This window comes from Lepidochelys kempii, chromosome 4 (assembly GCF_965140285.1).
Source record: "Lepidochelys kempii isolate rLepKem1 chromosome 4, rLepKem1.hap1, whole genome shotgun sequence".
NCBI lineage: Eukaryota > Metazoa > Chordata > Testudines > Cheloniidae > Lepidochelys > Lepidochelys kempii.
The window spans coordinates 12,462,210-12,489,770 of NC_136383.1; the positions used below are offsets into that span (position 1 = coordinate 12,462,210).

General features: G+C 43.9%; 1 protein-coding gene across 3 annotated transcripts in view; it reads right to left on the minus strand.

Annotated features, from left to right (window-relative positions):
• MOB1B (MOB kinase activator 1B) overlaps positions 1 to 27,561 on the minus strand; it is an 84,730-nt gene that overhangs the window by 16,200 nt on the left and 40,969 nt on the right. For all 3 annotated transcript variants that reach the window (XM_073340404.2, XM_073340403.2, XM_073340406.2), the window contains 2 exons: positions 13,853 to 14,019; positions 7,251 to 7,344 (listed from right to left, as the gene is read on the minus strand). In XM_073340404.2, coding sequence (XP_073196505.1) covers positions 7,251 to 7,344; positions 13,853 to 13,907 — 149 coding nt within the window. In that variant the 5' untranslated portion in view covers positions 13,908 to 14,019. The remainder of the gene's footprint in view (positions 1 to 7,250; positions 7,345 to 13,852; positions 14,020 to 27,561) is intronic.

The following is a 27,561-nucleotide window of genomic DNA, read 5'->3' on the forward strand; positions in this document are numbered from 1 at the left end:
CTGCTTGCATTTAAGACTTGCCCAGAACACAAGGTAGGATTCCCCATGTCAAAAAGTTCTTTAGCCCAATCTGTCCACTTCCAGGGGGTTACCTCAAATATTTATCTTGGTATTTGCAAAGACTAAACACTAATAATGTGCAGCAGATGCACAAGACTCCACGCCCATGCCAGTGGGAAGATTATTTTCACCCATCAGTAGATCTTCAGTTTGGTTACATATTTCATAAGCTTCTGAAAACAAACCTTCCAGTTTTGCTTTGAAAACTAAAAGGATGTCTCAGTGATTTGCAACAGTGAACCATTTATATGCTACATGTTACTAATCAGATATTGTTTCCCTTTTATTATAACTAAATAGTGCTACACACATCTTGTCAAAAAAGTATGGAAAAAATCTACATATCCTGCACTTTTCAGTTTTTGTAGAAGGATGTTGCAACCAGAGAGCAGGACACTGGAAGTTAACATATGTATTTTTGTAGTGATTAACTAGAGGGTTGCTTATAAACTAAATTAAATAGTAAATAGCAATAGCAATAGTAATACATAGTTAGCATATATTGTGCTTCTCATCTGATGATCTCAGAGTGCTTTACAGTATGGGTAAGTATCATCCTCATTTTAAGTTGTTAAGAACTCTTCTTCCTTTCTCTCTCTCTCTCTCACATACACATTCTCTCTCTTTCTCCTCCCCCCTCCCCCCCACCCGCCCCACAAAAAGGTGCCTGGCAAAGGTTTCTCAAATTAGCTCACTTCAGTTTATGAGACTCATGGTCCAAGAAGATCTACTTCTGCTTTATTTATTTTTGTCAATACTCCCTGTTTTCATTGTCACGGCTCAGAGTTAATTGTACCTTTGACTACTGTCTGCCTTCCTGAGTGCAACCCTCTTAAGTGTTAAGACTTCTTCACTTCACCTGTCCCAAGATGGAATCCTGCGATTTTCCCACTCTCAGATTGGGTCCTGTATACCAACTGTGATTCCTCAGCGAGTCCCACTATTTTTCCTTTCATGAGCTGTGACCAGTGTGTGAATACAGGGACATAAAACAGCCTTCCCAAAACAAAGTATTACTTATTCTCATCAATAGGAACAAAGCATAACAAAAGCAAAGGGCTCTTAACACAAGAGCCTACATGCGTAATTGAATACCTAAAGCGTGGGTAGGCCTAGCTGATGTGACAACCCCATTTCTGGGAACTGGTGGTGGGAGGCAGCTGGGCTCTAACTGCCTGGCTCCTGCCATGAAATAGACATGAGAACCAACAGCTGATGTAAGTAAGGCAGTGTCTACACACACACTGCTTCGCCCTAACTACACCGACATAAGCCTTATGCCTCTCGTGGAGGTGCAGTTATTATGCTGGTGTAGTAGGGCACTTACGTCGGCAGGAGGAAGGCTGAAGTGTAGACACTGACATAATTAGGTCAATAAGCTGCCTTATGTTGACCTTACTGTGTAGCGTAGAGCAGCCCTTTGTTACGCTGTTGGGTATAGTACTGCTTATTTTTAGGCCGTAAGGCACGTATAGAGTAATTGTATAGCCATTTGGCCTTAATAAAGGAATTTATGGTTATATTAGTGTCTGGTGGTCTCCCATATTAATATTAATAATTTGTAATATTATTAATAATTCCAACATGCTAGAGTACATTCTCCACCCTTTGGAAACATGACAAGCAACACCTTAACAATCCTTCACATTTTATTTATTAGAAATAGTAGCTCTGACCATGACCCACCTGAAGGAAAAAAAATTCAAGATATGGCCTACATAGTTTTTGTACTGATACCACTTTTGATTAGAGGTGGGATTTTTAACCACAATACTTTATTGGTAAAAGTCCTAGTGTGGATGCAATTATACTTGAATAAAGGTGCCTTATACTGGTATAACTTAGGTCATGTCTACACAGCAAACTTTTGCAAACAAGTTACATCGGCATAAAGCTGATGCAGTTAGTATACCACTTGTGTGCAAGCATACTTAGTTCCTTGTATCGGCACTGCATGGACTCAGGAGTGCGTGTGTTGATGCTCTGTGCGGTGCACCACAGGTTTCCCATTGTGGTGGGATGTAGGTGCTTGGTCCCACTGCCTTTTGGGAAGATCTGGCAATGCATTGTCAGGCAGAAATGAGTCATGCAGGGGTGATCTGGGAGCAAGGGGTCACCTTACAGGCAAGCAATTTTCTCCATCCTATAAGGTCATCTACATCCCATAATTTTCCTACCTTTTAAAAAAAATCCCACAAGCCTGCGTGGCCCTCCTCGCTGTCTGACATCTCTGACAGAAGCATGAAGCCTGCATAGCTCTGCACTATTGTATTGAGCATTGCAAGCACAGGATGCATGATCCTCTGGCATTTGCAGAGCTGCAAGAAGAACCAAATCAGCACAGAACATGATGATTTCATAGAGGGCCAATGCTGTGGGACACAGTGAGAACCAATTCAAGATTGTTGGTGGTGTTCAAGGAGCAGCTGCAGATGGTGCAGCACTGCTTCTGAGCCAGAGAAATGAGACCTGATTGGTGGGATTGCATCGTAATGCAGGTTTGCGATGATGAGCAGTGGCTACAGAACTTTTGGATGTGCAATGCCCCATTCCTGGATCTGTGTGCTGAGCTTGCCCCAGCCCTCGAGCACAGGGACACCAGAATGAGAGCTGCACTGACAATGGAGAAGTGAGTGGCGATCACACTGTGGAAACTTACAATGCCTGACTGTTACCGGTCAATGGGAAATCATTTTGGAGTTGGAAAATCCCCTCTGGGGGCTGATGTCATGTAAGTGAGCAGGGCCATTAATCGCCTCCTGCAGGACTGTGACTCTTGGCAATGTGCAGGACTTAGTGGATGGATTTGCAGCAGCAGGGTTCCACAACTGCAGTCAAATATATCCCTATTTTGGCACCTGACCAGCTTGCCACAGCATACAGCTACAGAAAGGGCTACTTTTCTATGGTTATGCAAGTACTGCGGGATCACCAGCGATGCTTTACCAACATCAAAATGGGCTGGTCAGGGAAGCTGCACGACACTCGCATCTTAAGAACACAGGAATGTTCAGAAAACTACAAGCTGGGACCTACTTTTCCGACCAATGGATCACGACAGGCGATGTTGAAATGCCAACAGTGATCTGGAGGGACTAGCCTACCCTTTGCTCTCCTGGCTCATAAAGCCATACACCAGCCATCTTGACGGCACTAAAGAAAGATTCAACTACTAGCTCAGCAGGTGCAGAATGACAGTTGAATGTACTTTTGGCAGACTGAAGGGAAGCTGGCGTTGTTTACTCACAAGATTGGATCTTAGTGAGAAAAATATCCCAATGGTTATAGCTGCCTCCTGTGTCCTGCACAATATCTCTGAAGAAAAGGGGGAAAAGTTGCTGCCTGGATGAAGAACAGAAGTGGAGCGGCTGTCTGCTGAGTTTGAACAGCCAGACACAAAGGCTATTAGAAGAGCTCAACATGGAGCTATATGGCTCAAGGAGGCTTTGAAAAAACACTGACAGTGAAACCACAGTAATGGGTTGTGATGTATTGTGCTCTACCTGCGCCTTGCTGTCTTGGGGCTTGTTAGGAATTATGGAGTTCTGTACTCGGTGTATATTTATGAATATAACAGTGTCAATGCACCTATTTATTTTGTGGTGCTTGCTGTACATTTATGACTATTGCACAGTTTGTCACTGATCCTGTGAGTTGTGTCAGACCGTACAGCAAGTGGGTGCTTTCACTACCATTAGGCATTCTGCAGCATATGCTGGGAAGTAAAATATTATTTTCTAAACAATAAAATTTTATTGAGTAAGGCAAATATTGTAAAAAAAATTCTGTGCAAATTAAAAGCAAATGCATTAAAGCCTTAATAAATTTATGGAACAGAACTTAAGAAGTGGAAAAAACATTCAGGTTCATTTTAGCTACACACAACCACCATGGCTTTCACAGGTCAGTAGATATGAAGCTGTGGTTCTCCTTAACATCCCTCTAGAGAGGAGTGGTAGGGTTAGGGATGCCATGGTAGGGTAGGCCTCTGATGCCATGTGGAACATAGAGGGGGATTAGGGAGGTGCTGTAATGGAGTTTTCCAGAGACTGCAAAGGGAGGCAAGTCCGTGATTGTTGAACCTGCAGGTCCACAAGAGTCTGCAGCATCTGTGTTTGCTGCCAGAGAAGCCCCATTACATCCTGGTATGTCTCCCTCCCTTTCCTTTTCCTGGTGGGACTCCTGTGCCTCTCTCCTGTCAGGTCTTTCCTTCTCCATACAGTCTGCATTCACCCTCCAGGCCCTATGCTCGTGGTCTGATGCTGCACTGGCTTCCCAGATTTCACTGAACATGTCATCTCAAGTCCTCTTCTTTCTCCTCCTTCTCTGGCTCAGGAGTTCTGCGGGTGTGAAGGGAGAATCCCTCCAGGCTGCAACAGCAGCAGCTATAGAAAAACATTCAGAGATACCATTGTCAATTAACATCATTAATTTGGGCTTGAATAGGGACTGGGAGTGGGTGGATCATTACAGAAGCAGCTTTGCCTCTCCTGGAATTGACACCTGCTCATCTATTGTTGGGAGTGGACTACATCCACCCTGATCGAATTGGCCCTGTCAATACTGGTTCTCCACTTGTGAGGTAACTCCCTTCTCTTCATGTGTCAGTATATTTATGTCTGCACCTGTAACTTTCACTCCATGCACCTGAAGAAGTGGGGTTTTTACCCACAAAAGCTTATGCTCAAATAAATCTGCTAGTCTTTAAGGTGCCACCGGACTCCTTGTTGTCACTGTCAATATAGTGACAATGGAAAGCAAAAGTTAAGATTCAGAACTCCCTTCTGTCGCTCCCCTAGAGTTTTAAATAAGACATGCTTATTGACACGTCTGTTTCGGAATGCTTATGCACGGCACCACTCACAGCACCAGGCATGGTGAGTACGGCCCACCAGGGAGAAGAGAAATGACGAGGGATTGCTCAGTTGCATGGAACGATGAGTAAAGGGCAACAGTATTGAATACTGGCACTGTTTTCCAGAGGTGGTGGTGATTTTAGCTGATATCTCACTCCTCAGGGTAACAAAGGCATGGAGAGCACAGCTGCTAATGGTGTCCGGAAGCCACCCAGGCCAGTATGCCACTAGCCTGTTTGCTGCAATGATGCCTACCAAAGTTATTGCTGACTGGCGTGGGAAAGTCCTACCCAGAGGAAGAAATAAGGTGCCATCCCTAGAAATCTTCAGGAGAGGATTGCAGAATACCACCATGGAAGTTTTATCAAGATCTCAGGAGGATTAAGGAGACATCCTGGTATACACAAACAAACTGCTCTGCATAATTCTACAGTGGAATGAAAAGCAGATAACTCTACCTCTTGTTGTTGTACCGCTTAGTATGAGTAAATTAGTGAAAAGTCAATAGGTGTGTCTTGCTAAGCTGGGGGCACATCATTTTAATGGGAAATATTTTTAAACCCTTACCCAAGGTTCCTTCGCTGCATCAGGCTTGCCCGTGCTCAGCTGCCAGGACTGACTGGACTATAGTGGAGCCTCAAACAGGTCCTGGCTCATGTCGTAACTGGACCCCCAGGTTGAATGTCCCCCATCCTCCTGCTCTTCCTTCTCCTCCTCTTCCACACAGTTCACGGCAGGGGCCTGTGACTTGAGCTCCTCTGAGGTATCCAGAGTAGTCTAGAGGGTAGTAGTGGGGTCTCCATCAAGAATGGCATGCAGCTCTTTGTAAAAGTGGCAGGTCTGCAGCTCGGCACTGGATCGACTGTTGGCCTCCCTGGCTTTCTGATATGCCTGCCACAGCTCCTTCGCTTTCACACAGCCCGGCTGCTCATCCCTGTCATACCCTTTCTCTTGCACCCCCGGTGCAATCTGCTTGTAGATGCCCACATTTCTACAGCTGGTCTGTAGCTCTGCCTGCACAGCCTCTTCTCCCCCGCACAGGCCCAGGAGAGACAATTATCTCCAGGCCGGAGCATGTCCGGAGCGTGTAGCCGGCATGGTCAGCTGGGCAGTTGCACCCAACAATGGAGAGCTGCTAGGCATGCTCACCAAACTGGACAATCAAGAAAAGGCGTTTCAAAAATGTACAGGGCTTTAAAGGAGAGGGTGGCCTTCCAGTCTCAGTGAACCCTGGGCAGTGAAGTTCACAACTGTGAGCAGAGCAGTCAGTGTCGAGCATTGTGGGACAGCTGCGGGAGGACTGTTTGGGTTGACACAGGTAATGCAGTGCCTACACTCGCACTGTCAACCTCAGTACAATGATGGCTCAACGCCACACGGGGAGGTGCTGATATTGCCTCGCTGTAACAGAGCACTTATATCAGTGGGAAACAAATTTAAGCGTAGACACATGTGCAACTAGATCAATGCAAGGCAGCTTGCGTCAACCTAACTTTGTTGTCTAGACCAGGCCTTATTTTCGTATGGAAAGAGGAATAAACTCTGCTAGTAGAAGGCACTTTTATACTGGTCTAACTGCACCACATTAGGCTGGTTGCGTGGGTAGACAAGCACTCTTCTGAATCTTTATCACTAACTTAAGTCCACCAAGTAAAGATAGCATGCTTGCTTCCAATCAGATAAACAGTATTGCAGATGAATAGTTTCACTGTATTCCTTAACTACTACAAATCAAAAAGTTCATGTTGCATATGGAAGTAAAACAGAGAGATGGGGAAGATACACACGCACACTTTTTTATAAAATATTTATGTGTAATATCAAGTTCTTTTCAATATACAGAAGGTTTGTTTCCCTGTTTATTTTACATTAGAATTTCAAGTATTTTCCACTCTGGAAGACATTGGAGAACTGCAGAACTAATAGAAGTACAAGATGACATGTATCAAGTAAGTCAAACTTCAGCAATTGAGAGGGGGAGGGATTTCTGTTCAGACTGTTTAAAACTGTGGTTGATTATTTTTGTAATATCTAGTTAACTAAAACACATGAAAGAAAAGCTTTCAGTATCCCCAACCCTTCATTTAGGGGGTTAAATGGAGATCAGTCTGCCTTCCAGAGACTTTGTTTTTGTTGGAGAACTCACTGGGAAAGATCAGATTGGACATTCATGATATTTCTAAGATGGGGTGGGGGGGGGTTTGAACCTCAGGCCCTCCCCGCCCCCACCCCTGTGTCAGGCCTTCTTTTTATATCATAAAGCAACAAGAGAGGGCACAACATTTTCTCAGTCTTTGTAAGTCACTTAATGCAAGAGTAACTGAGCATTCTTACTTTGGGCCAGCTGACATCACTGGGCAGCTCTCTTCTGTACAGAAGTCTGTAATAGTACCATAAAGCATATTTATCTGGTTGAAGAAGTCCACAGCTGTGAAGAATTTAAACAGTCAGTTAGCAGTCTGGTAACAGTCTACCAACAATGCAAACTTCATGCAGTTCTAATTACAAAATACCCACTGCTGAACAGGTGTACAGAGTTTTGTAATGAAGCTTCCTCATTGTTAATTGCTTTTTAAATATTACAAAGGAAATGTGGGGCACAGACAAAACAGACAGTTGAGTGGAAACGTTATATTAAAATCCATTTCCATACGATGATTTCTGTCCTGCTGGTTATGAGCCAACTATTAAGAATTTATGTTTAGCCTTTTAATGTACTTAAAAACATTGCACTTCATTTAGCAGTGCATTTCATTTAGCATTTGTTTATTTTGGGGGTATGCTTATTACACGTTCTGGGAGAGAGCGCTCTGAAATATTTAATAATATTGCACCTTTCGCAATGAAGGAAAACAGTAACCATATATAATCTATCTTGGCCAACAATTTTTTAAAAAGAGCCTAAACATTTTTTTTCAAAGTTGCTGGGCACCCAGCACCTCCCATTTTAATTTGGGGGGTGCTGGGTGCTCAGTGCTTTTTAAAAATCAGGCCTCTTATTTAGGCGCTTAACTTTAAGCTCTTGTTTTTGAAAGTCTTGGTCCCTGTAAGCAATTTATAAAAATAAGCCTACTTTTCCCCCCATTGACCATCCTGATTGCAGTTGGCACTCTCCATGTTGCTCCAATGCCACCCAAAGGAATGCTTTAGGAGCATATTTTCTCTCAGTTCAATGTAAATTACAGGCAAAATTAAAGCAGGAGAATCAATCAAAAGCTGTATTTCATGGAACAACTCTGTGACTGGTAACAGTTAAATACTTCCGGTTCTATGAATAACACTTCATGGGGATAAAGGTTCCACCTGTCATCCTGCAATTATTCCCATCTGCCTTCCACCCAGGAAGAATCCAGCTACTGTAATAGTCTCTGCTGGTGAGCTGACATAATACAAATCCACAAGAAAAGATGATCTATGATATTTTTAACAAAAAAATTTTGATGTGAAATTTAGACAGATTCAGCTGCAATTTCCAAAATCTATTATTTCATTTTGTCACTGCTAAATTATTTCATTTTTTGGCTGCATGGCTAGATTTGACAACGTGAACAGATGCACAGTTAGTTTTGTTTCCGTCTGTCTGCAGACTCAACCAAAGCACTAAGGGTACTTCTACACAGCAAACAGCAGCCCGTGGCAGCATGACTCAGAGTCTGGGTCTACAGACTCAGCCTCGTGGGGCTTGCACTTTGGCACTAAAAAGAGCGATGTAGACCTTCGAGCTATGGCTGGAGCTCAGGCACTGATGCCTAGGTATGGGGGTGGGCCTCAGAGCCCAAGCCCAAACATCTGTGCAGCTATTTTTAAGAGCTTTAGTGCAAGCCTGAGTCTGTAGACCTGGGCTCTGCAACGGGTTGCTACTTGCTGTGTAGATGTACCCTTTGGGTAAGTCTACACAGCTGATGTTAAAGCCCTGCTGAGGCTCCAGCACTGGGAGAGAGCTCTCCCAGCGCTGTAAAAAAAACAAAAAAAAACCCCACCTCCGTGAGGGGAAGGGCTCCCAGCGCTGTAGCACTGTCTACACTGCCAGTTTATAGCACTGAAATTGCATTGCTCAGTGCACCCCTGAGTGAGGAAAGTTTCAGCGCTGTAAGTGGCAGTGTAGACAAGCCCGAAGAGACTTAAGACCTTCTACTATTTATCTTCGTTGGGCAAGGTGTGTGAAACCAAATTAGGGCCACTTCTATGCCTGTGTCATGTTGAGATGGATCCCAAAAATATTCAATTAATGCCCTCGTTCAGTCAGCTTGACAAACAAATCACATCCTTGAATGTCATTTGAATGAGTGTTCAGCTAAGAATAAGGCTCTTCCCTCCCAATGCACAAGTAGCTGAATATTCTATTGACTCATCTTTGGAGCTGTCAAGGTTCCTTCCCCACTCTGAACTCTAGGGATGAGGGAACCTGCATGAAAAACCCCCTAAGCTTATTTTTACCAGCTTAGGTTAAAATTTCCCCAAGGTACAAACTATTTTACCTTTTGTCCCTGGACTTTATTGCTGCCACCACCAAGCGTCTAACAAATATAACAGGGAAAGAGCCCGCTTGGAAACGTCTTTTCCCCTCCCCCAAAATCCTCCCAAACCCTACACCCCCTTTCCTGGGGAAGGCTTGATAAAAATCCTCACCAATTTGCATAGGTGAACACAGACCCAAACCCTTGGATCTTAAGAACAATGAAAAAGCAATCAGGTTCTTAAAAGAAGAATTTTACTCGGAGAAAAAGTAAAAGAATCACCTCTGTAAAATCAGGATGGTAAATACCTTACAGGGTAACCAGATTCAAAACATAGAGAATCCCTCTAGGCAAAACCTTAAGTTACAAAAAGACACAAAACCAGGAATATACATTCCCTCCAGCACAACTTATTTTATCAGCCATTTAAACAAAACAGAATCTAACGCATATCTAACTAGATTGCTTATAACCCTTTACAGGGGTTCTGACCTGCATTCCTGCTCTGGTCCCGGCAAAAGAAAAAACACACAGACAGAGAGAACCCTTTGTTCTCCCCACCACCTCCAGCTTTAAAAGTATCTTGTCTCCTCATTTCGTAATTTTGGTCAGGTGCCAGCGAGGTTATCTTTAGCTTCTTAACCCTTTACAGGTGAAAGAGTTTTTCCTCTGGCCAAGAGGGATTTAAAGGTGGTTAGCCTTCCCTTTATATTTATGACAGGAGCATTCAGATAGACATTTTTGTACTGATAGCTCTGTAAATGTCACCTTCCAATTAAGGCTATCGGTTAGAAAATGCGGCACTCCCACAAGTACAATCTGCAGAACGCTAGGGAGCACTGTGGGTTTTGCAGTGTTTACATGAAACATCATGCTTAGCCATTTCAGTCTCACTGAACCTGTTATCCAAGGCTGGGGCTGAGCTTGGGGCAGGGCAGTAAGAAAATAACTTGCACTGCTCAGTAACAAACCCCCAGTGAAAGGCTTTAACTTATTCTAAAAGGAGTTCTTTCAGGCAATCCCCTCATGGAAAAGGGATCCACCCTCAGAACTCAAGGATTGTCAAGGTAAGTACCTGAGGTAGGGGAGAGGACAGAAGAGGTTCTTCAGGCTCCATAAATGACACTTAAGGAAAGTTACTTCATAGACTATATGCAGAGCACACCCAACAAATTCCTGCCAATTATTTTAGTTCATCCGACTTTTCAGCAGATGTAGTAAACACAGGCTATAAACTGCATTTTGCAAGCGCAATCACCAAGGAGCAAATCAGCTCAAGACTGGTGGATCACGTGTTTAGTGCACATTCTTTGGAGAAGCAGAAGCAGCAAATGGCAAGACATCATTCAGGGAGGGGAAGAGGGAGGTAGTCATAGAAAGGGAGGGTTGTTAACACTTGTTGGGAAAAAAACAACACCTTAAATTATTAAAATCTTAATAGGAAATTTTAATATCAAAAGAACTGCAAGCAGATTTTGTATATTGCAGCCCATTTGAACTTTCCGGTCTTCGAGAGCTGTTAATTAGGTTTCCAATCTGCATCCCCCCAAAACCCCACAAACCCTGATGTTTCCTTAAATGCAGACATGCCCAAAACCACACGGGCTTTGAAAGTATGACTGTTATTGCTTTGAAGCCCACATTCTGAGTTTCAAAAGGGCATGAAGCATATCTCCCAACCTCCAAATTCATCAGCGTGTGACAAACAAGCACAATGTGGGCCACCTGTTTTTGACACATGTAATGCAGTGCCTTAGGCTTTTAATTTCCCCTTTTCAGTCAAAGAGATGAAGGTTGTAGAGTTTTTTTTAAAAGCAGTTTCTCCAGTTATTGAAGAGTGTGTTATCTGGTGATTAAAACAAGTAAAGAACCAAGGTTTGTGGGTTTTATTTCCACAGCTGTCACTGTGTCCTGGGGGAACACATTTAAAATTTTGTACCTCAACTTCTTTCTTCTCTGAAAAACGGAGAATAGCAGGCTTCTCATAAGGGGGTTCTGAAACTCATATGTTTATTGCACATGTAGGACCTTTAACCCAATAATTTAAAAATATTTTAATTTTTTTGCCTTTCAACTTCATTGAAAGTTCCCACAATAAAACTATTTTGTAAAATGGATCAACTATTTAACACACGTATGTAACCCACTGCCACAAAACATCATAGAGGTCAAGGTCAAGGTCTGGCAAGATTCAGAAAGGGTTAGGCATTTATATGGATAAGAAGAACATCCACAATTATGTTAAGTGATACATAAACCCTCATGCATCAGCCAACCACCCCACCCACTGTTCAGGATAAGGAAGAAACTTATATGGGCAATTAACTCCACAATTACCCAATTCAGGGATTCTACCATTTTCCTCTGAATTACCAAATATTGCCCCCTGTCACGAGACATGACATCAGATGAGACACAGCACCAGTCTGATCTGGCAGGGCAATTCCTAGGTTCCATTTTTCTACTCCATTGTTCTTCGCCCAGCAGTTTTGAAACGTTGCCCTCTCTGCTCCCTTAGACCGAGGCACACTGCTTTACTCTGTACAAGTGTGCCTGCAGCCTGAGGAGCACATACCCTTCTACTAGGGAGGGCACCAAACATTAGGCCTTCTTTATATATCCTAAAAAGGTAACAAACCCAATGTTGGTCCTTTACAGGCCACTTTTAATAGGCTTTGATGGTGGCAAACTGGAGAGCAACTGAAAGCAGGAGTAGTATAATTGGTATATGAAGCATCCTTGGTAATGGTTTAGTCACCAAAATTAGTTTTGCTTTTTAGACAGTTAAAAAAAAGTCTGTTCATGCTAAATTCTGTACAAGACCTATTTCGATGATTTAAATATCCCCCTGTAATGTTGGAGAGTCATACCATAAGGACGGTCCTTTGCTCCAGCAGCGCTTTAAGGATCCTCAAAGTGCTGCCGCGGCAAAGGACCATCCTTAAAGCGCTGCCGCGGCAGCTCTTCAATGTCGCTGCCCCTTCCCCGTTGGTGGCCCTGCCTGTACGTACCCTGCCAGAAGGGTCGCCTACAGGGGAGGCAAAAGGGGCAGGGACATTAAAGCGCTGCCGCAGCAAAGGACGCTGCAGCACTTTAACATCCCTGCCCCTTTTGCCCCCCCCCCCCGGCCGCTGACAGGTGTGGGGGCAAAGGGAGCAGCTGCCCCGGGGCCGGTGATTTAAAAGGGCCCGGGGCTCCGGACACCACTGCCGTTACTGCGGCCACGGTGTCCAGAGCCCGGGCCCTTTAGATTGTCACAGGAGCCCTGGGTGGTGCGGGCCAGGCAGCCTGGAAGGGCTGGCTGGGGAATGCTGACTCCCCCAGCCCTGCCCCTTCCACCCGAGGCCCCGCCCCTTCCGGGGAACAGAGCCACCCTGACTCCGTACCAGTAAGTCTCCTGAGTTACTTTCACCCCTGACTGCACACCAATGCATACAACATTGTACAACAGGGGAAGCACACCAAACCACCAAGTCCCTGCCCTGAAGAGTCTACAGTCTAAACGCACAACAGGTAGAATATCAAAATTACATGGGGCTTACGGTTATTACAGCCAAAACTCTCCATGAAATGTAGGGCTGTAGGAACTTTTGATGGAGGGGGCTGGCTCCCTGAGTGTCTGTTCCAAGATGATGGGGCACCAGGAAAGGCAGTACAAAGGAGACAAAAAGGAGAGGCATGTGCAAAATATAAAGGATGGGAGTTGTAGGCAGGGATGGTATTCAAGAGAACTTTGTAAGTGAGGAGAACCTTGAACTTACTACAGAAGAGGGGAAGCCTGTGTAAATATTCAGAGGGTGGGGAAAGAAGAAGGGGAAACATGGTCACAGCAGGCAGAAAGGATGATAATTTGGGCATCTCTTTTGCATAGACTGGATGGGAAGAAAGAGATAGGAAAAACCGCAAGGACGAAGTTATAGTAACCAAGTCAGGAAGTTAGCAGAACATAGGCTAACACCTTGGCAGGAACAAAAGGAAGAGATTAGCTTTGGAAATGTAAACAAAAATCTTAGAATTTGGTGAGGGCGGACAAAAGACATTCTACATATATGTTTATAATCTTCACATTTCTTTTAGACTTGACCCTGAGTAGTATTCATCTAAGCAAATGTTTGAAACTCAATGTGGAGAAGCATGTACAGTTGTGAAACACAGCTCTAGCTGGAATCTGAAGGAGTAAAACACCCTAGGATGATACTTAGTTATTTGCTAAAAACAGTGGTGTTTCCCCTTCACTACTCATCTAATTCATGAATGAGCATTTAGATTTTAACCACAAAGAGAAGAAATTTGTTTTGGAAAAACCCATAATTTCACCACATGGAACAGAGCGGTTCTGCTCTTTCAATTACAGTACAACACAGACTGACCAGTGCATTAAGAACCACACACTGCACAAGAGACAGATATGCAGTTGTCCTTATCCATTATCAGCCCACATCACTGCCCATCTCATGTAAAAAAGGTCAGTCAACTTACTATTAACTGCGACCCATTCATTTAAATCTTCACCCTCTGGCAGCATAACAGCCATCCGGAGATTACCGCTTCCAAGTGTGGCTTCTGCATGTTTTAACAGCTCATACTGGTGAGACCCCTCCGGAATGTTTTTCTTTGGTTTAAAGGTTTTAGAAGAGCGACTACCACTGCAAAGGGGAGAAGAAAAAAAGAAATAAAAGAACATGTAGGAATTGAGGGGAAGGAGAGAGGAGCAGAGAAGTTAAGAATCAGTGTAGCACTAGTGTGAACACCTTTTTCCCTCCAGATTTTTATTTAGATAAAGCAGGATGTTTACAAAAATAAAGAGCTACAAATTACAGAACTGACTTACATTTGTTAAACAATTGCTCGGAAATCAGATTACTTCCTATTTCACTGTATTCTCAACTATTAATATTATTTCAGAGCCAGCTGGAAAAAGGGGATACCCATCCTACCACCCATCTCATTGCAAACTGGGTCAAAGTCAAAACATTAAAAAGCACCTTACTAGAATCAAGATGACCACATTTTAAAGCCACAAAAAAGAAATTCTCTCCCGCCTCCCAAAGATTAAATGAGTAGAGCTGAGCTAATACTAGATTTTTCGGTTTAGGAGCCAAACAATAAAAACTGAAAAAAATTCCAGTTTGATCTGAACCAACAATTTTTTTCATTAAATCAGAAGACTTGTAAAAATTTGATTTTGAAAAAACTGAAATGTTTTGAGTTGACCCAAAAGGAAATTTTTTCAGTTTTTATATTCATTTCGAATAGACCAAAAGGTTTCAGTCCAATCAATTTTTTTTTTAAGTTTTTTGTTTTGATTTTGGTCTTTTGGGGTGCTTTTCACCTTTTGTGTATGTTTAGTTTTAAACTGGCCAGATTCAAAATTGAAATGTCATTTCAAAGTAAAAAGTTAAACTGAAATGTTTTGACCCTTTGAAATTTTTTTCCTTTACCTGCACTATTCCCCCAATTAAGCTAATAGTTTCAGACCCTGAAAAATGCATTTTTTGCTAAAATTTTTTTGCCTCACTCTACTGAGGAGACCGCTTGGGAGTGACAAGGAAGAATGGAGAGAAGGCAAAACCATTACATTTAAAATACTTTCTTTCACTGTGGAAAAAGGGTAACATTGAATAACACTGAGAAAAATACATTTAAAAGCTAAAATCAGCATGTTCCAGACCAGCTGTAGTTTCATTGTATAGGGCTCACTGAAAATATAGTACACCACACTGAAGTGGCTGTTATTTATGAAGGTATAACCCTCAGGGTTCTCAGATGATTAAAAACAGTGCAGTGGTCATATTAATCTGCGGTCAACCTATTTACATGCAAATATTTACCTTCCCTAAAAAGATGGTGTGACACATGGCTAGAAAGGGTTAAACATCCTGCAAAATAAACAACCCTCAAAAGACATGTGGGGAGATAATGTTTGTGTTTTTGTGTATTTACATATGTATGAGTAGGGTCCTCCGACAATGTAATCAACAATCCCTGTCTATGTTGTATTCTGGTAATTCAGAGGTCAAAAGAACATCCTATCATTTAAATGAATTGTAAACACGGGATATCTCTCTATTCATCTCTCTTTGAAATGTATTGCAAATAATCTGTGAATAGTGGAGAAACAAGCAAATTGCCTTTTCTTTTATGTCATGAAATAAGATTTTCAGAAATCATCATATGTGACTTAGGTATCTGGATGGAGGCCTGAGGCTGGATCGCTTTAAGGGAACTGTGTTGTTTGGACTTGTGAGTAACCAGTGAAGTAATAAAGAAGCTGTTTTATACTGGTTTGGTAAATCTAAGTATTGGAATATCCACCAGTTTTATGGGGGATTGTCTGCCCCATTCTTTGCAGTTCACCCTAATTGAGTGACCTCAGCTGGCACCCCCTGGGACCCCGGTCACAGATGGTAAATCTCACACAGCAGCTCCAAATACACTTTATAAATAATTACTATTGTTTGGATCACTATTAAAGTATTAAAATATACTTAGCCACAGAATTGCTACTGCAGTGCTATAGTTATAGCTGAGCTGACACTTCCACTTCCAACCCCTATTTCCATATATTTCTCAGGCCATTTCTTTATGGATTTTGTGAAGGGTTTTCACATCTTCTTTCAGACTAGAAATTATATTTGGTTGGAAATTTTTATAACAGTTGGAAAAAATTTCTAGGTGGAAAATTCTTGCTTTTTCTGTTTTATACCAATCCAGATTATTTAAAGTTTGTGCTTGGATAGCTAAAAAATGGCTTCTTAAAAACTTTAAACTTGGTGTGCATGTGCTGCTGAACAAACAGAGCCTCAGAAAGAAAATCTGGATAGAATTAGAGGAAATTTAGTTACTTCAGTTTTAAAGAAGGGTAATGAGCCAGCATAGCATTTTAATTTAGAAAATGTTCGAAAAATGCACCAAAGTGTGATGCTCCAAGTATTTGCAGAAGTGGATTTCATAAGAACAGCCAATATGTGGAGCCATAAATGATTTCTAAGTGAATTTAGAGCAGATTTCTGTTGGAAAGAGAAGATAGAGTTCTTTTTGTTTCTAGTGACCAGATTGCGGGGGGGAATAAGTTAAATCCAGACACTATGGAGCATCCAAAGCAAACACCACCCAATATTCTTCTCTTGTAACAAAAGCCCTTCTAATTTTTCAATGTATCTTCTGTTCAGGGGTATGGCTTTCAAAATTTTCGAATAATACAAACTATTGTTATGCAGGTGTTTGCATGTTACAGGAGTCACAAAAAGATGAGACTGCCCACTTCCGAGGCAGGGCTGATGCTTGGAACAATGTTTGTTTAGCTACATTTTCGCCTAAAAGCATTGTAAATAAATTCTCTCTTTTCCTTTGTATTTTCCCCACTTACCCACTCCGCAGCATAACAGAAAAACAAACAAACATGAAAGATCACATGTTTGTTTCTACAAATCTATTAAGAAGAAGAGACATGCACATGAAAGAATGCAATGAAGATACATTTTTAAAGAGTTTGATGAGTGGGGAATTACAGGGACTTAATGTTGTCATGTGGCAGTTTGTCATATGTTTGCTAACTGTGTCATTAGGTCTTTTAGCAGCTAAATCTGAACAAGGGAAGGGGAAAAAGCAAATTACTGAAATTGGAGTTTACTAATTAGTTGCTTAAATTCTGTTGAATGGGAAGCCTCTTAAAATAAGAGAAGAACTCTTGGATATTTGAACATTTACACTGAACGTGACTTGGACTTCTAAACTCTATATGGTGTTGCTCCTCTCTGCTTTTCCTTTCTGTAAAGCTACAATTTTCCTCCTTAAAATCTCCACAAGTGACAACTTTTTAAAAATAATCTAAGATTCATAAAACTAAGACATTTAAATATTTGTCACTCTCCAACTTTTGGCATTAAAGGTGGCTTGCAAAAAATGTATTATTACCCTTTCTTGCTGCTTTATGATTAACAAAGAAAGCCTGAAGGTAAAAGCAGTTTCCTTTCCTATAATTCTGGTTTCTCACAGTAAAGTGTTAGCTTTTTGCTGTTGACTGTTGGGTTGTCCTCACCCAAGTTCCTAGTTTGGAAGTAACTGCTTAAAGTTCTTCCTTTGAGCTAGGTTCAGGAAATAATTATATAAATTCATGGAGGATAGGTCCACCAATGGCTATTAGCCAAGATGATCAGGGATGCAACCCGATGCTCTGGGGGTTCCTAACCTCTGACTGCCAGTAGCTGAATCTGGCCGACAGGGGACAGATCACTTGATAATTGCCCTGTTCTGTTTATTCCCTCTGAAGAGCATTGGCCACTGTCAGAAGACAGGATAGTGGGCTAGACAGACCGTTGCTCTGATCCACAACAGCCATTCTTATGTTCTTCTTCTCTTGGTATTATTGGTGGAGCAATATTACAATAAAGTTTCCTGATGACTTTTAACTTTAGCAAGCTGACAATGAGATTCTGGAACAGGTAGTTTCTCCAGATCTGCTGGAGATTACCAGCCTTTTTGCAATTCCCAAACGGAATGGAATCATTATTATCCTTATTGTCTGAAGGTCCACTAGAAAGATTTTATCTGGACCTTCATCAGGACAAGAAGTGAATTGCAAAGGATAGGGATAGAACATGGGGCATGTGTCTTTTTTTTTCTGGAAAAGCCCATTTTTAATAACAAAATTCTGTATATTAAAAATATATACATTACCTTGGAACTGTATTTGGGCACAATATAACCATGCTGGCCAACTCAACACATTTGTGAGATGAATGGATTTTAAATGTATTCTGGGAGGAGAAGGGGGGATCCAGGTTTGCACTTGAGTCAGCCAGACTTTTATAAGGTTATAAGGCTATAGAAGGTTATAAAAGAAATGTGCACACAGTAAGCACGCATACCACAGCAATTCTCAAACCCATGGAGGAGTATCCAAAACCAAGTCTACAAGAACTTTCAGTTTTAATAGTTTAAAATAAATACTTAAGGACATCTGCTCCATCCGTTGGAAACAAACTTTCTGGATAGGGAGTAGCCCTGGCTTCAGTGCAGAAAGGAGGAATCCATCTTTGGTACCAAGAAAAACTTATGGCCTTTGTAATGAGGTACTTTGTATCACCACAGAAAGGCCCTACTAATTAAATTTTTCTTGTCTGGATTCAGGAGAGACATGGATGGCTCTGTGATGGCCAGCATGGAGTGGATCAACTTGACCAAAGTATTCAGTCATTATCACTGCAGAGATTGCTTGTTTCATCTGAATCAGAATGTTTTGAGGGCTCACCCTCTTTGGATGGAGGTTTTAGTGCTAGCTTGCAGGAGTTCCACTGGTGCCTAGATTTGTAAGAGGGGATATTGGGCTTGTATTTTTTATGTCTGGCTTTCTTTTTCTTAACATTAGGCTCAAAAGAGAAAAATGAGGAACCCTGTTTCCTATGAAATGATGAAAATAGATGACTGGGTCTCAGAGGAGGGGGAGAATTCTCCGATGAGGCAAGAACTTTCTCCAAAGGAGAGTGAAGTAGTATTGATGGGAACCTGTAAACAGGAAATGGAAAATATGGAATAACCCCAAATGTGATTGGATCAAGAGGAAAGATGAGAACACCCAAGTCATTCAATCAAAGAGGCTGTTGAGGTACATGAACATCTTGTTTGAGAGGATCAGGGTACAAAACTGGTGAGGGAAGCTAAATCCCTGGGGCACTCCTGAACTGAGCAATCCAAAGTTCAGAGGGTATAGGGAAGTTAGGGATGTATAGAAGGAGATTGTGAAGAGGATCAAGCACTGGTGCCAGAGCCATCCCTTGGGCATGAAGGGCAACAGGAGCCTGTTAATGTGGCTCTCTCTGGAATCCCAGAGCTACCACATTTCCTTACCCCGCTAATGACCTTATTTGCTAGCTTGGGAAGCACTGTGGTAGGTTCTGGAGGGATAAACAGACTTGTCAGGGGAGTCTCAAACTGCAGCAGGTATTGGACACTTTTGTAGTAGCAGCTGGCTGCTACTACAATTAAGAGTCACTGAGTAGGAACAGGAAACAGGTGGCTCCGATGTAGAGCACTTCTAAAATGCATTCAATAATATTTGCGTTTCAAGTATCGCATCTCAAATAAGATAACTGCTGTTCATGGGCAGAGAGGAGGTGGAGAAACCATTGCTGGAGCAGCCCTCCACCCTCATTTATTGCCAACCAAACTGGGTTCAAACTAATGCAACATTATCAGGCCTTTTTGACCTCTGGAGTGCTCTCAGAAAAGAAGAAGAAGCTGATGCTCCCTACAGTACGTGGATCTCTCACAAGCTGTACAGTTAACATGCCAACAGGGGGAGTGGAAAGCAAAACAGCTCAAAAAGCTCCTGGAAATTGCCTCTGTAGGAGCTCAAATGGACAAGATAGCCTGATAGTAATTGCCACAGTGATGGACGAAAATACAAGAGATTATTAAAATAGGTGTTAAGTGTTAAACAGTGACCAAACATCATTTCCTCTCTCAGTCACTCAGGTTTCAGGCACATGCCGCCAATCATCCCACTATTTCTCCAGTATGGACAAGGAAGCCAACTTCTGATATTTCTAATGTAAACCAAACCAATGCCTTTTGAAAAACAAACAACAAAACCATCCTTTCAGGTCTTCTTTCTGCATCATAAAGCATCAACAAACAACAACGAAAAAGGGTGGGGAGAGCAAGAATACCTATCCACTCTTTGCAGGGTGCCTTCACCCACCTTGGTCTGCAACCCTGGCCAACGTTTTACCAATATAAATGATTAATACTGAAAAACCATAACTGCTGTGACTAATCTGGTGCTTGAGGCAGAATGTACACACTCGTTATAGACTATGCGACAGATGGATCTCTGTGGGATGTAAACAACTATGTCTTGCAATTTAAGTTACAACGAGTGGATCTTGGCAGGCAGATTTAGAAGCAAAGAAGCTAGCTGTCCAAAAGGTATATAAAATTCTTCAGTGTCCCACTCAAAAGACTTCATCTTTGTGCTGGGGAGAATGGGAACAGACAAAGAAGTGAAGAAATTCAATATCTGATAAAGAGGACAGATGAACTGTATGCTTTTACATAATCATAGAATAAGTACAAAGTATAGGTGAGGCTTCCGGGACAAGGAACGTCCAAGTGTAGAGAAAAGATGGGATGTGTGTGTGTGTCGGGGGGGGGCAATCCTAAAAAGGGACTGCAGCCATACATAGTTCAGGCTGTGAGCTCATCAGCTAAGTTACACAGGCTCAGGCCTGTTCAATACCTGGGTGGGAGACCTTCCTTAAAAAAAGGAAAAGTAGGACATTTTGGCAATTCAGTAGGTAGCAGGTTGAGTCAGTAAACTGCTGTTGGTGGGGTGTCTCTTTTTAAATGAAAAAGGTACAGAATTGTAGACTTGAAAAAATAAAAGATTAACCAAGCCCCACATTAGCCCCAAATATGCACCCTCAACCTCCAAATACATACAATCACAACTTGGTTTCTTCCCATGCCTACCAAGCTGGTCAAAAACCACACTGATAAACATGGTCCATATGCCCATGTGGCTAAATACAATCAATTCCCTGAGTTACAGACCCCCACGCTGCCATTCTCCTATTCCAACCCACAATCTCTGTGCCACTACACAATCCAATCATTTCCAGACAGCAAGAGATGGCATAATGTAATATTTGGGGGGAGGTAAAGATTCAAAGCCACAAGGTATATAAAGGAAGGAAAATCCAGGACAGTGATCACAAAATGCTACAGAAATATTTGTAACGTTGAGGCTGGTTTATCATTCCCATGCAATTGGGAGATTAAGCACACAAGAAGTCTTCCAATTGCATTCTTGAGGTCACGTACTGTACATACAGTAGAGTTTAGAGCTGCAAGAACCTAGTACAGCATCTCTACACCAACTCCCTTCCAGGGCAAGTTTGTTCCATGGTAAACATTTTCTTGTGCTTTGTCCAGTCTGGTTTTAAAATGTCACTACTGATACGGTTTTGACTACTTAACTGTCCCGATGTTCTCCTACTTACACTAAGATATCCTTTTCTTAATTTCATCGCATTACTCAGTTATACCCCCACACCTGTTCGCCACGCTTAGTAACTTCTCTTCCTCTATGAAATTAAGCAGTCTCAAAATAGACCGTAAAATCCACCACCTAAGTCTTTGCTTGCCCACGGTATATATGCTTTCCAAAACTGAGCAACAGGAGGCAACTAAAAATCCACTTCACCCCTTCTATTTGTTATAAATTGGTTTGTGTGAAATGAGATTATAAAAACTCTTATTGTCTCATGTCAGCTTCCCTAAATCCTCAGACACAAATAACCAAGTATATGACTACAGAGTGTTTTGTTTGGTGGCCACCGAAATGATAGATTTATTATCATCATTGTGTAGGGTGACCAGACAGCAAATGTGAAAAATCGGGACAGGGCGTGGGGCGTAATAGGAGCCCATATAAGAAAAACACCCAAAAATCAGGACTGTCCCTATAAAATCGGGACATCTGGTCACCCTATCATTGTGCTATCCAAGTATTATATAAAAATAAAGCCAGTTTCTTCTGTGTCCCAATTTAAGATTTAAGCTTATTTCATTGTGAGCCAGTATGTGAAACTCCCCCTTGCCTGTTCCATTCCCTCAACTGTCAAACTCAGGTACATTACATTTACTCATGGACAAAAGGGAAATAAAAGGAAAAGAAATTTCTCATGCAAATGTAATGCTAAAACTTCCATTTTTCTTTTAAATTAAATAGACTGATAATTGTTCAGTAACCACACTAAATGCATCAAACAAAGTATGAGGAACAAATCAAAGTATCACATCCTCCCCAATATTTGTCATGGTCAACTTAATTAGTTTCTTCTCAGTTGATCTAAGTTTCTAAAAATTCTTGAGGTTTTAAGTACATTTAGTTCACCTGATTCTCACCTCAAAACATTTCTCGAAACATTTCTCAAACAGTTCTATTTTTGGAAATAACTGCAGAGATTCAGCATCCAGATGCAGATTTATCTACGACTGAGACAGGTAACACGTCTAGTGGAATGTTAGGCAACTGACTCACTAGCCTAAAAAGTCACCAGGCAGCCCACAACCCTCAACCAAACAAGTTCTTCCCATTGTCTAAGAGTCTCACCCACTTTATTACCTTGGCAAAATCATCACAACATTCCTGCGGTCAAGAGCTAACTTCTTCCGAAGTTGCAATTCTACCAAGTCATCTGCTGATGAGAAAGTCTGAGTGTTAGAGCCGACACCCCTTTTCTCCTAGAAATATGATTCTACATATCTGAAAAGCAATATTCTCAGGATATCTTGCAAACATCAAATGCCATAATCCATTAAACCACTTGGATAGCCTACCGTGGTAATCTAGGTTCAGCATCTGATGGAGGTAAAGCTATCAAGATCCAAGTACAAAGTATTTTACTTAAATTCTTGCTATCCTTCAATTAACACTGAAAAGGGACTATGAAAAAAAATGCCTACCTAAAACATCTCACTCCTAAGGGAAAACTCCAGGAAAGGATTGTCAGACTCATTCAGTGAAAACAACCAATTATATTTTAATTATGTTCCATGGGTTGGGTCTTCAGAGTCTAGGCCATCTACTCATTATTTGCAGTAAATCCAGGGAGGTTTGCACAGAGATTGAGGATAATCTATGGCCCTTATGCAATAATTAAAACTTTGATGGCATTTTCATCGCAGAGTTAACTCATGCTCTTGCTTGGGTGTTGGCTCTACCCAATTCCCATTCACACACACACAGCCCTCTGACCTGAGTGTGGTGAAGATTTCCTATTTTCTCTCCTCAACCAGCTTTCTTTAACTGCTTTGCCTCTGAACTATCATACATGTGCATCATATAGGTATAAGTGACAGTCCTTAGTGTCTCACTCTTACCTACTGAAAAAAGGTGAAAAAAGTGACATATGAAGAAAATGGCAGAAGGAACATACAGTCCTGTCTGGTCCATCCTGGGGCATAGGCTGAAGCCCAAGTGCCGCTTACACTCAGGGTGGTAATTTGCTCACTTTGCAGTGAGGACACACACTAAACCACTTAAGTGCTGGCAGTCCTCCAGTGCCTTCCCACAATTCCTCATATGTGCCCAAAAGGGAGATAAGTTCTCCCACAATTCTCTGGAAAGAATAAGAGCAGCTCAGTTTACTGCAGCATTAAGAAAAGACAGTTACCTGTTCTGTAATTGGTGTTCGTTGAGATGTGTTGCTCGCGTCCATTCCACGTTAAGTGTGTGTGCTCACCACATGCACTGGTGCTGGAAGTTTTTCCCTCAACAATATCTGTAAGGGACCGGCTCTGGCGCCCTCTAGAGTGGCACTCACATGGTGCGGTATAAGGGGCGCTGCCAGCTCTCCCCACCCTCAGTTCCTTCTTGCCGGAAACTCCGACAGTGGGGAAGGAGGGCGGGTCGTGGAATGGATATGAACACTGCATCTTGAAGAACACCAGTTACGGAACAGGTAACTGTCTTTTCTTCTTCGAGTGCTTGCTCATGTCCGTTCCACATTAGGTGACTCCAAGCAGTTCCAGTGGAGGCGGGTAGGAGTTCATGGCTGCACAGATTGTAGTATAGCTCTGACAAATGCAGCGTCGTCTCTGGCCTGCTGAGCGATGGCATAATGAGACGTGAATGTGTGGACTGAGGACCACGACACAGCTCTACAGATGTCCTGGATCGGGATGCGCCAGGAAGGCCACTGAAGATGCTTGCGCTCTAGTTGAATGGGCCCTGATGATCCGCGGCAGTGGGACTTTTGCTAGTTCATAACACGTCTTTATGCAAGAAGTGATCCAGTTGGAAATCCTCTGTGAAGAAACCGGAAGGCCCTTCATCCTATCTGCTGTAGCAATGAAGAGCTCGGTCAATTTACAGAAAGGCTTTGTATGCTCCAAGTAAAAAGCCAAGGCCCTCCGGACGTCCAGCACGTGCAGGTGTCTCTCCTCAGCAGTTTTGTGTGGCTTGGGACAGAACACTGACAGGAATATGTCCTGGCTCATGTGGAAGGAAGATACCACCTTCAACAGGAAGGCCAGGTGGGGGCCACAGCTGGACCTTGTCCTTATAAAACACTGTGTAAAGCAGTTCTGAGGTCAAAGCCTTTATCTCCAAGACTCGTCTCGCCAACGTCATCGCGACCAGGAAAGCGACCTTACAGGACACGTAGGAAAGGGAGCAGGAGCCCAGCAGCTGGAAAGGCGGGCCGGTGAGCCTGGAGAAGACCAGGTTAAGGTCCCACTGTGGGACAAGGACCTGTACCTGTGGGTAAAGCCTCTCAAGGCCCCTCAGGAACCTGACAGTCATGTCATGAGAAAAGACCGTCTGACCTTGGATCGGCTGGTGGAACGCAAAGATGGCCGCAAGGTGCACTCTGATGGAAGAATGTGCCAGACCCTGGTTCCTGAGCTGCAGTAAGTAGTCCAAGATGGACTGCACTGAAGAACACGAGGGAGAAATGCTCCACAAACAGGGCCTGGCCATTGAAGGGGAGGTCCTGAATCGACTGCTAAGCCTTGGAGGATAACCAAGAGAGGAGCAGACAGGACCCTTGCCGCATGGAGACGGAGGATGCCATGGTGTGGATGGCGGAATCTGCCGCATTAAACATCACTTGAAGGGCCGCCCTGGCAGCAGCCGTGCCCTCATCAAGGATTGCACAGAATTCTTTACGGGAACCTTCTGGGAGGGCATTCTCGAACTTGGCAGCGGCTTGCCACATATTAAAGTCATAGTGGCCAAGGCAGGCCTGGTGGTTGGCCACCCTCAACTATAAGCTAGACTAGGAATAAATTTTCCATCCGAACAAATCCAGTCTTCTGGAGTCTCTGGGTTGCCCCTGACGTTCCCTGTGGTTAACTGTCTTGACCACCAGGGGATTTGGGGCAGGATGGGAGTAAAGGTATTCATGCCCCTTAGTAGGAACAAAGTACTTACGCTCTGCCTGCTTGGAAATGGAGGACAGAGAGGAGAGGGTTTGAAATCAGGCGCTGGATATCTTCAATACCCCTTTGTGAAGGGGAAAAGCCGCCCTAGCAGGGGCTGTGGAGGGGAGGACGTTGAACAGGGAGTCCACTTGCTCCTCCAACTCCTCCACCTGCAGGCCAAGCTTGGACGTGACCCTCTTCAACAGCTCCTGGGGTGCCTTAGCATCATTCTGAGGAACCTCGTGAGAGGGCTCCGTGATGGCCTCGTCCCGTACTGCAGGTTCCATGGCATCCACTGGTGGTCCAGCAGGCTATTCCCCTTGGTCCACATGGACTTGCAGGGTCTTATTCCCTAGGGCCTCAAGCATCGGAGGGAGTTTGGTCGTCGAGGCCATTGGCCTGTCTGAGGCTCCCGACACCAAGTGGGCAGGCTGGGAGGACTGGGTGAACCCCATGGGTTCCAAGGGTACAACTGGGCCGGCCACTGGGTCTGGAGCCACGGGGCAGGTTTCGGTACCAACGATGCAGGTGACACCGACGGTCTGGAAGGCTTCCCCACCAATGTGGAACCTTGCTCCGTACCGAAGCCAGATCCGGAGCAATTGCTACCCAGTGACCAGGATTTGCTGCAGCGGCAACTCCATGCCTGGCAATAATTGTGGTCACACCTAGAAGAGGACTGGTCCAAGTGGGACGTGCACCTCCGTGGGGACCTCAGTGACTGGTGGCGCTCGGCAGATCTGCGACGGAAGACCAGCGATCCACACCTCATGCTTCAAGACCAGTACAGACACGAGGAGCAGGACCTGGAGGTATTGCGAGCCAGGTGCATCTCCCAGAATATGGTGATGCCCATCTAGGGGATTGTTGGTGGGGCCCGCGGCTCAGGTCTTCCGGTCATTCTCGGGATCTGTAATGTTGTTCTGGCAAAGTGAAGGGCCGGTCCCGACGTTCCTGCTGGGGAGCACATGCTTCCGTGGGTCTGCGCCAGCTAACTGGTGAGGTCCACCTCAAATCCTGCTGTTGGTTCCCAGGGTCCGGTGACTGTAGAGGGCTCCAGTGCGTCTGTCTCCCTAACTCTGAGGTGTGACGGCTTTGAGCAGCTGAACAGTGGTGGGTCGTCTCCCACAATGGGGAGCGGTGCTGTTGGGATGAGGGCGGATGGAAAGGTCCCAAGGCAGGCTTACCCCAAGGTCTGGGCACTGCTGGGGCTGGAGCTCTTGAGCAGCCTGCAGCGCTTCAGGCGTCGATGGCACCTGAAGCTCTTGAAGGCCCGCCTCTGTGTCCAGGATTCCAGGCAAGGAACAGGGTGGGCTGCATCACTCGACATGAGCTGAAGCCTAACTTCCTGACGGGGTAGATGAGCTGCCCGGCGCAGGTCTTAGCTTGCCCCCAGCCCTGTCCTTCCCCTTCCAGGGAGTGGGAAAGCGTCTCCTACTGGCCTTCTTCGATATCTTGGCCGGGGATTGGTGCTGGCTTGTCGTCCCAGGGCACTACACACCGATGCTGTGGTGCTGGGTGCCGAGTCAGACCTCTGCTCCGAGGCCGAAGCGAGTGCCGACTGCATCAGGAGCACTTTGAACTCTGATCTCGTGCTCTTAGTCCTAGGTTTAGAGGACTTGCAGATACAACACACCACTTATGTGCCCTTCACCGAGGCACCTGAGACAGCTCATGGGCATGGGCCGTTTGCAGCGATCACAGGGCTTAAAGCCGGGGGAGCAGGGCATGCCCTGTCCCCTGGCTAAGTCCCCGACATGACTAACAAAACTCTAACTCAACTACTAACTATGTACACTAACTTTACAAGAACTCTGGTTCGTACGAATGAAGCCTAAGCAACGCTAGTAAGAGCAGTGAATGTTCTGTGCACCATCACTGGAGGCAAGAAGGAACTGAGGGTGGGGGCAGCCAGCAGCGCCCCTTATACCGTGCCGTGCGGGCGCCACTCCAAAGGGTGCCAGAACCACTCCCCTACAGATACTGCTGAGGGAAAAACTTCTGGCAACGGTGCATGTGGTGAGCACACACATGGACGTGAGCAAGCACTCAAAGAAGAATCACGGAATACATCCCAAAGTCCCAGAAGTCCTTGTGCCACTCATGAATGAGTACAGCACCAGAGTGGGCCTTGTAACTCAAGTACGGCTCACACCCAATGTAGTCTAACCAGCATGCTCCAGCCTGGGTTCTCATCACTGGGGTTATCTCTGTAGTAAAGACGAATCCTTAGCGTACATTTACATGGCAGAGCCTCA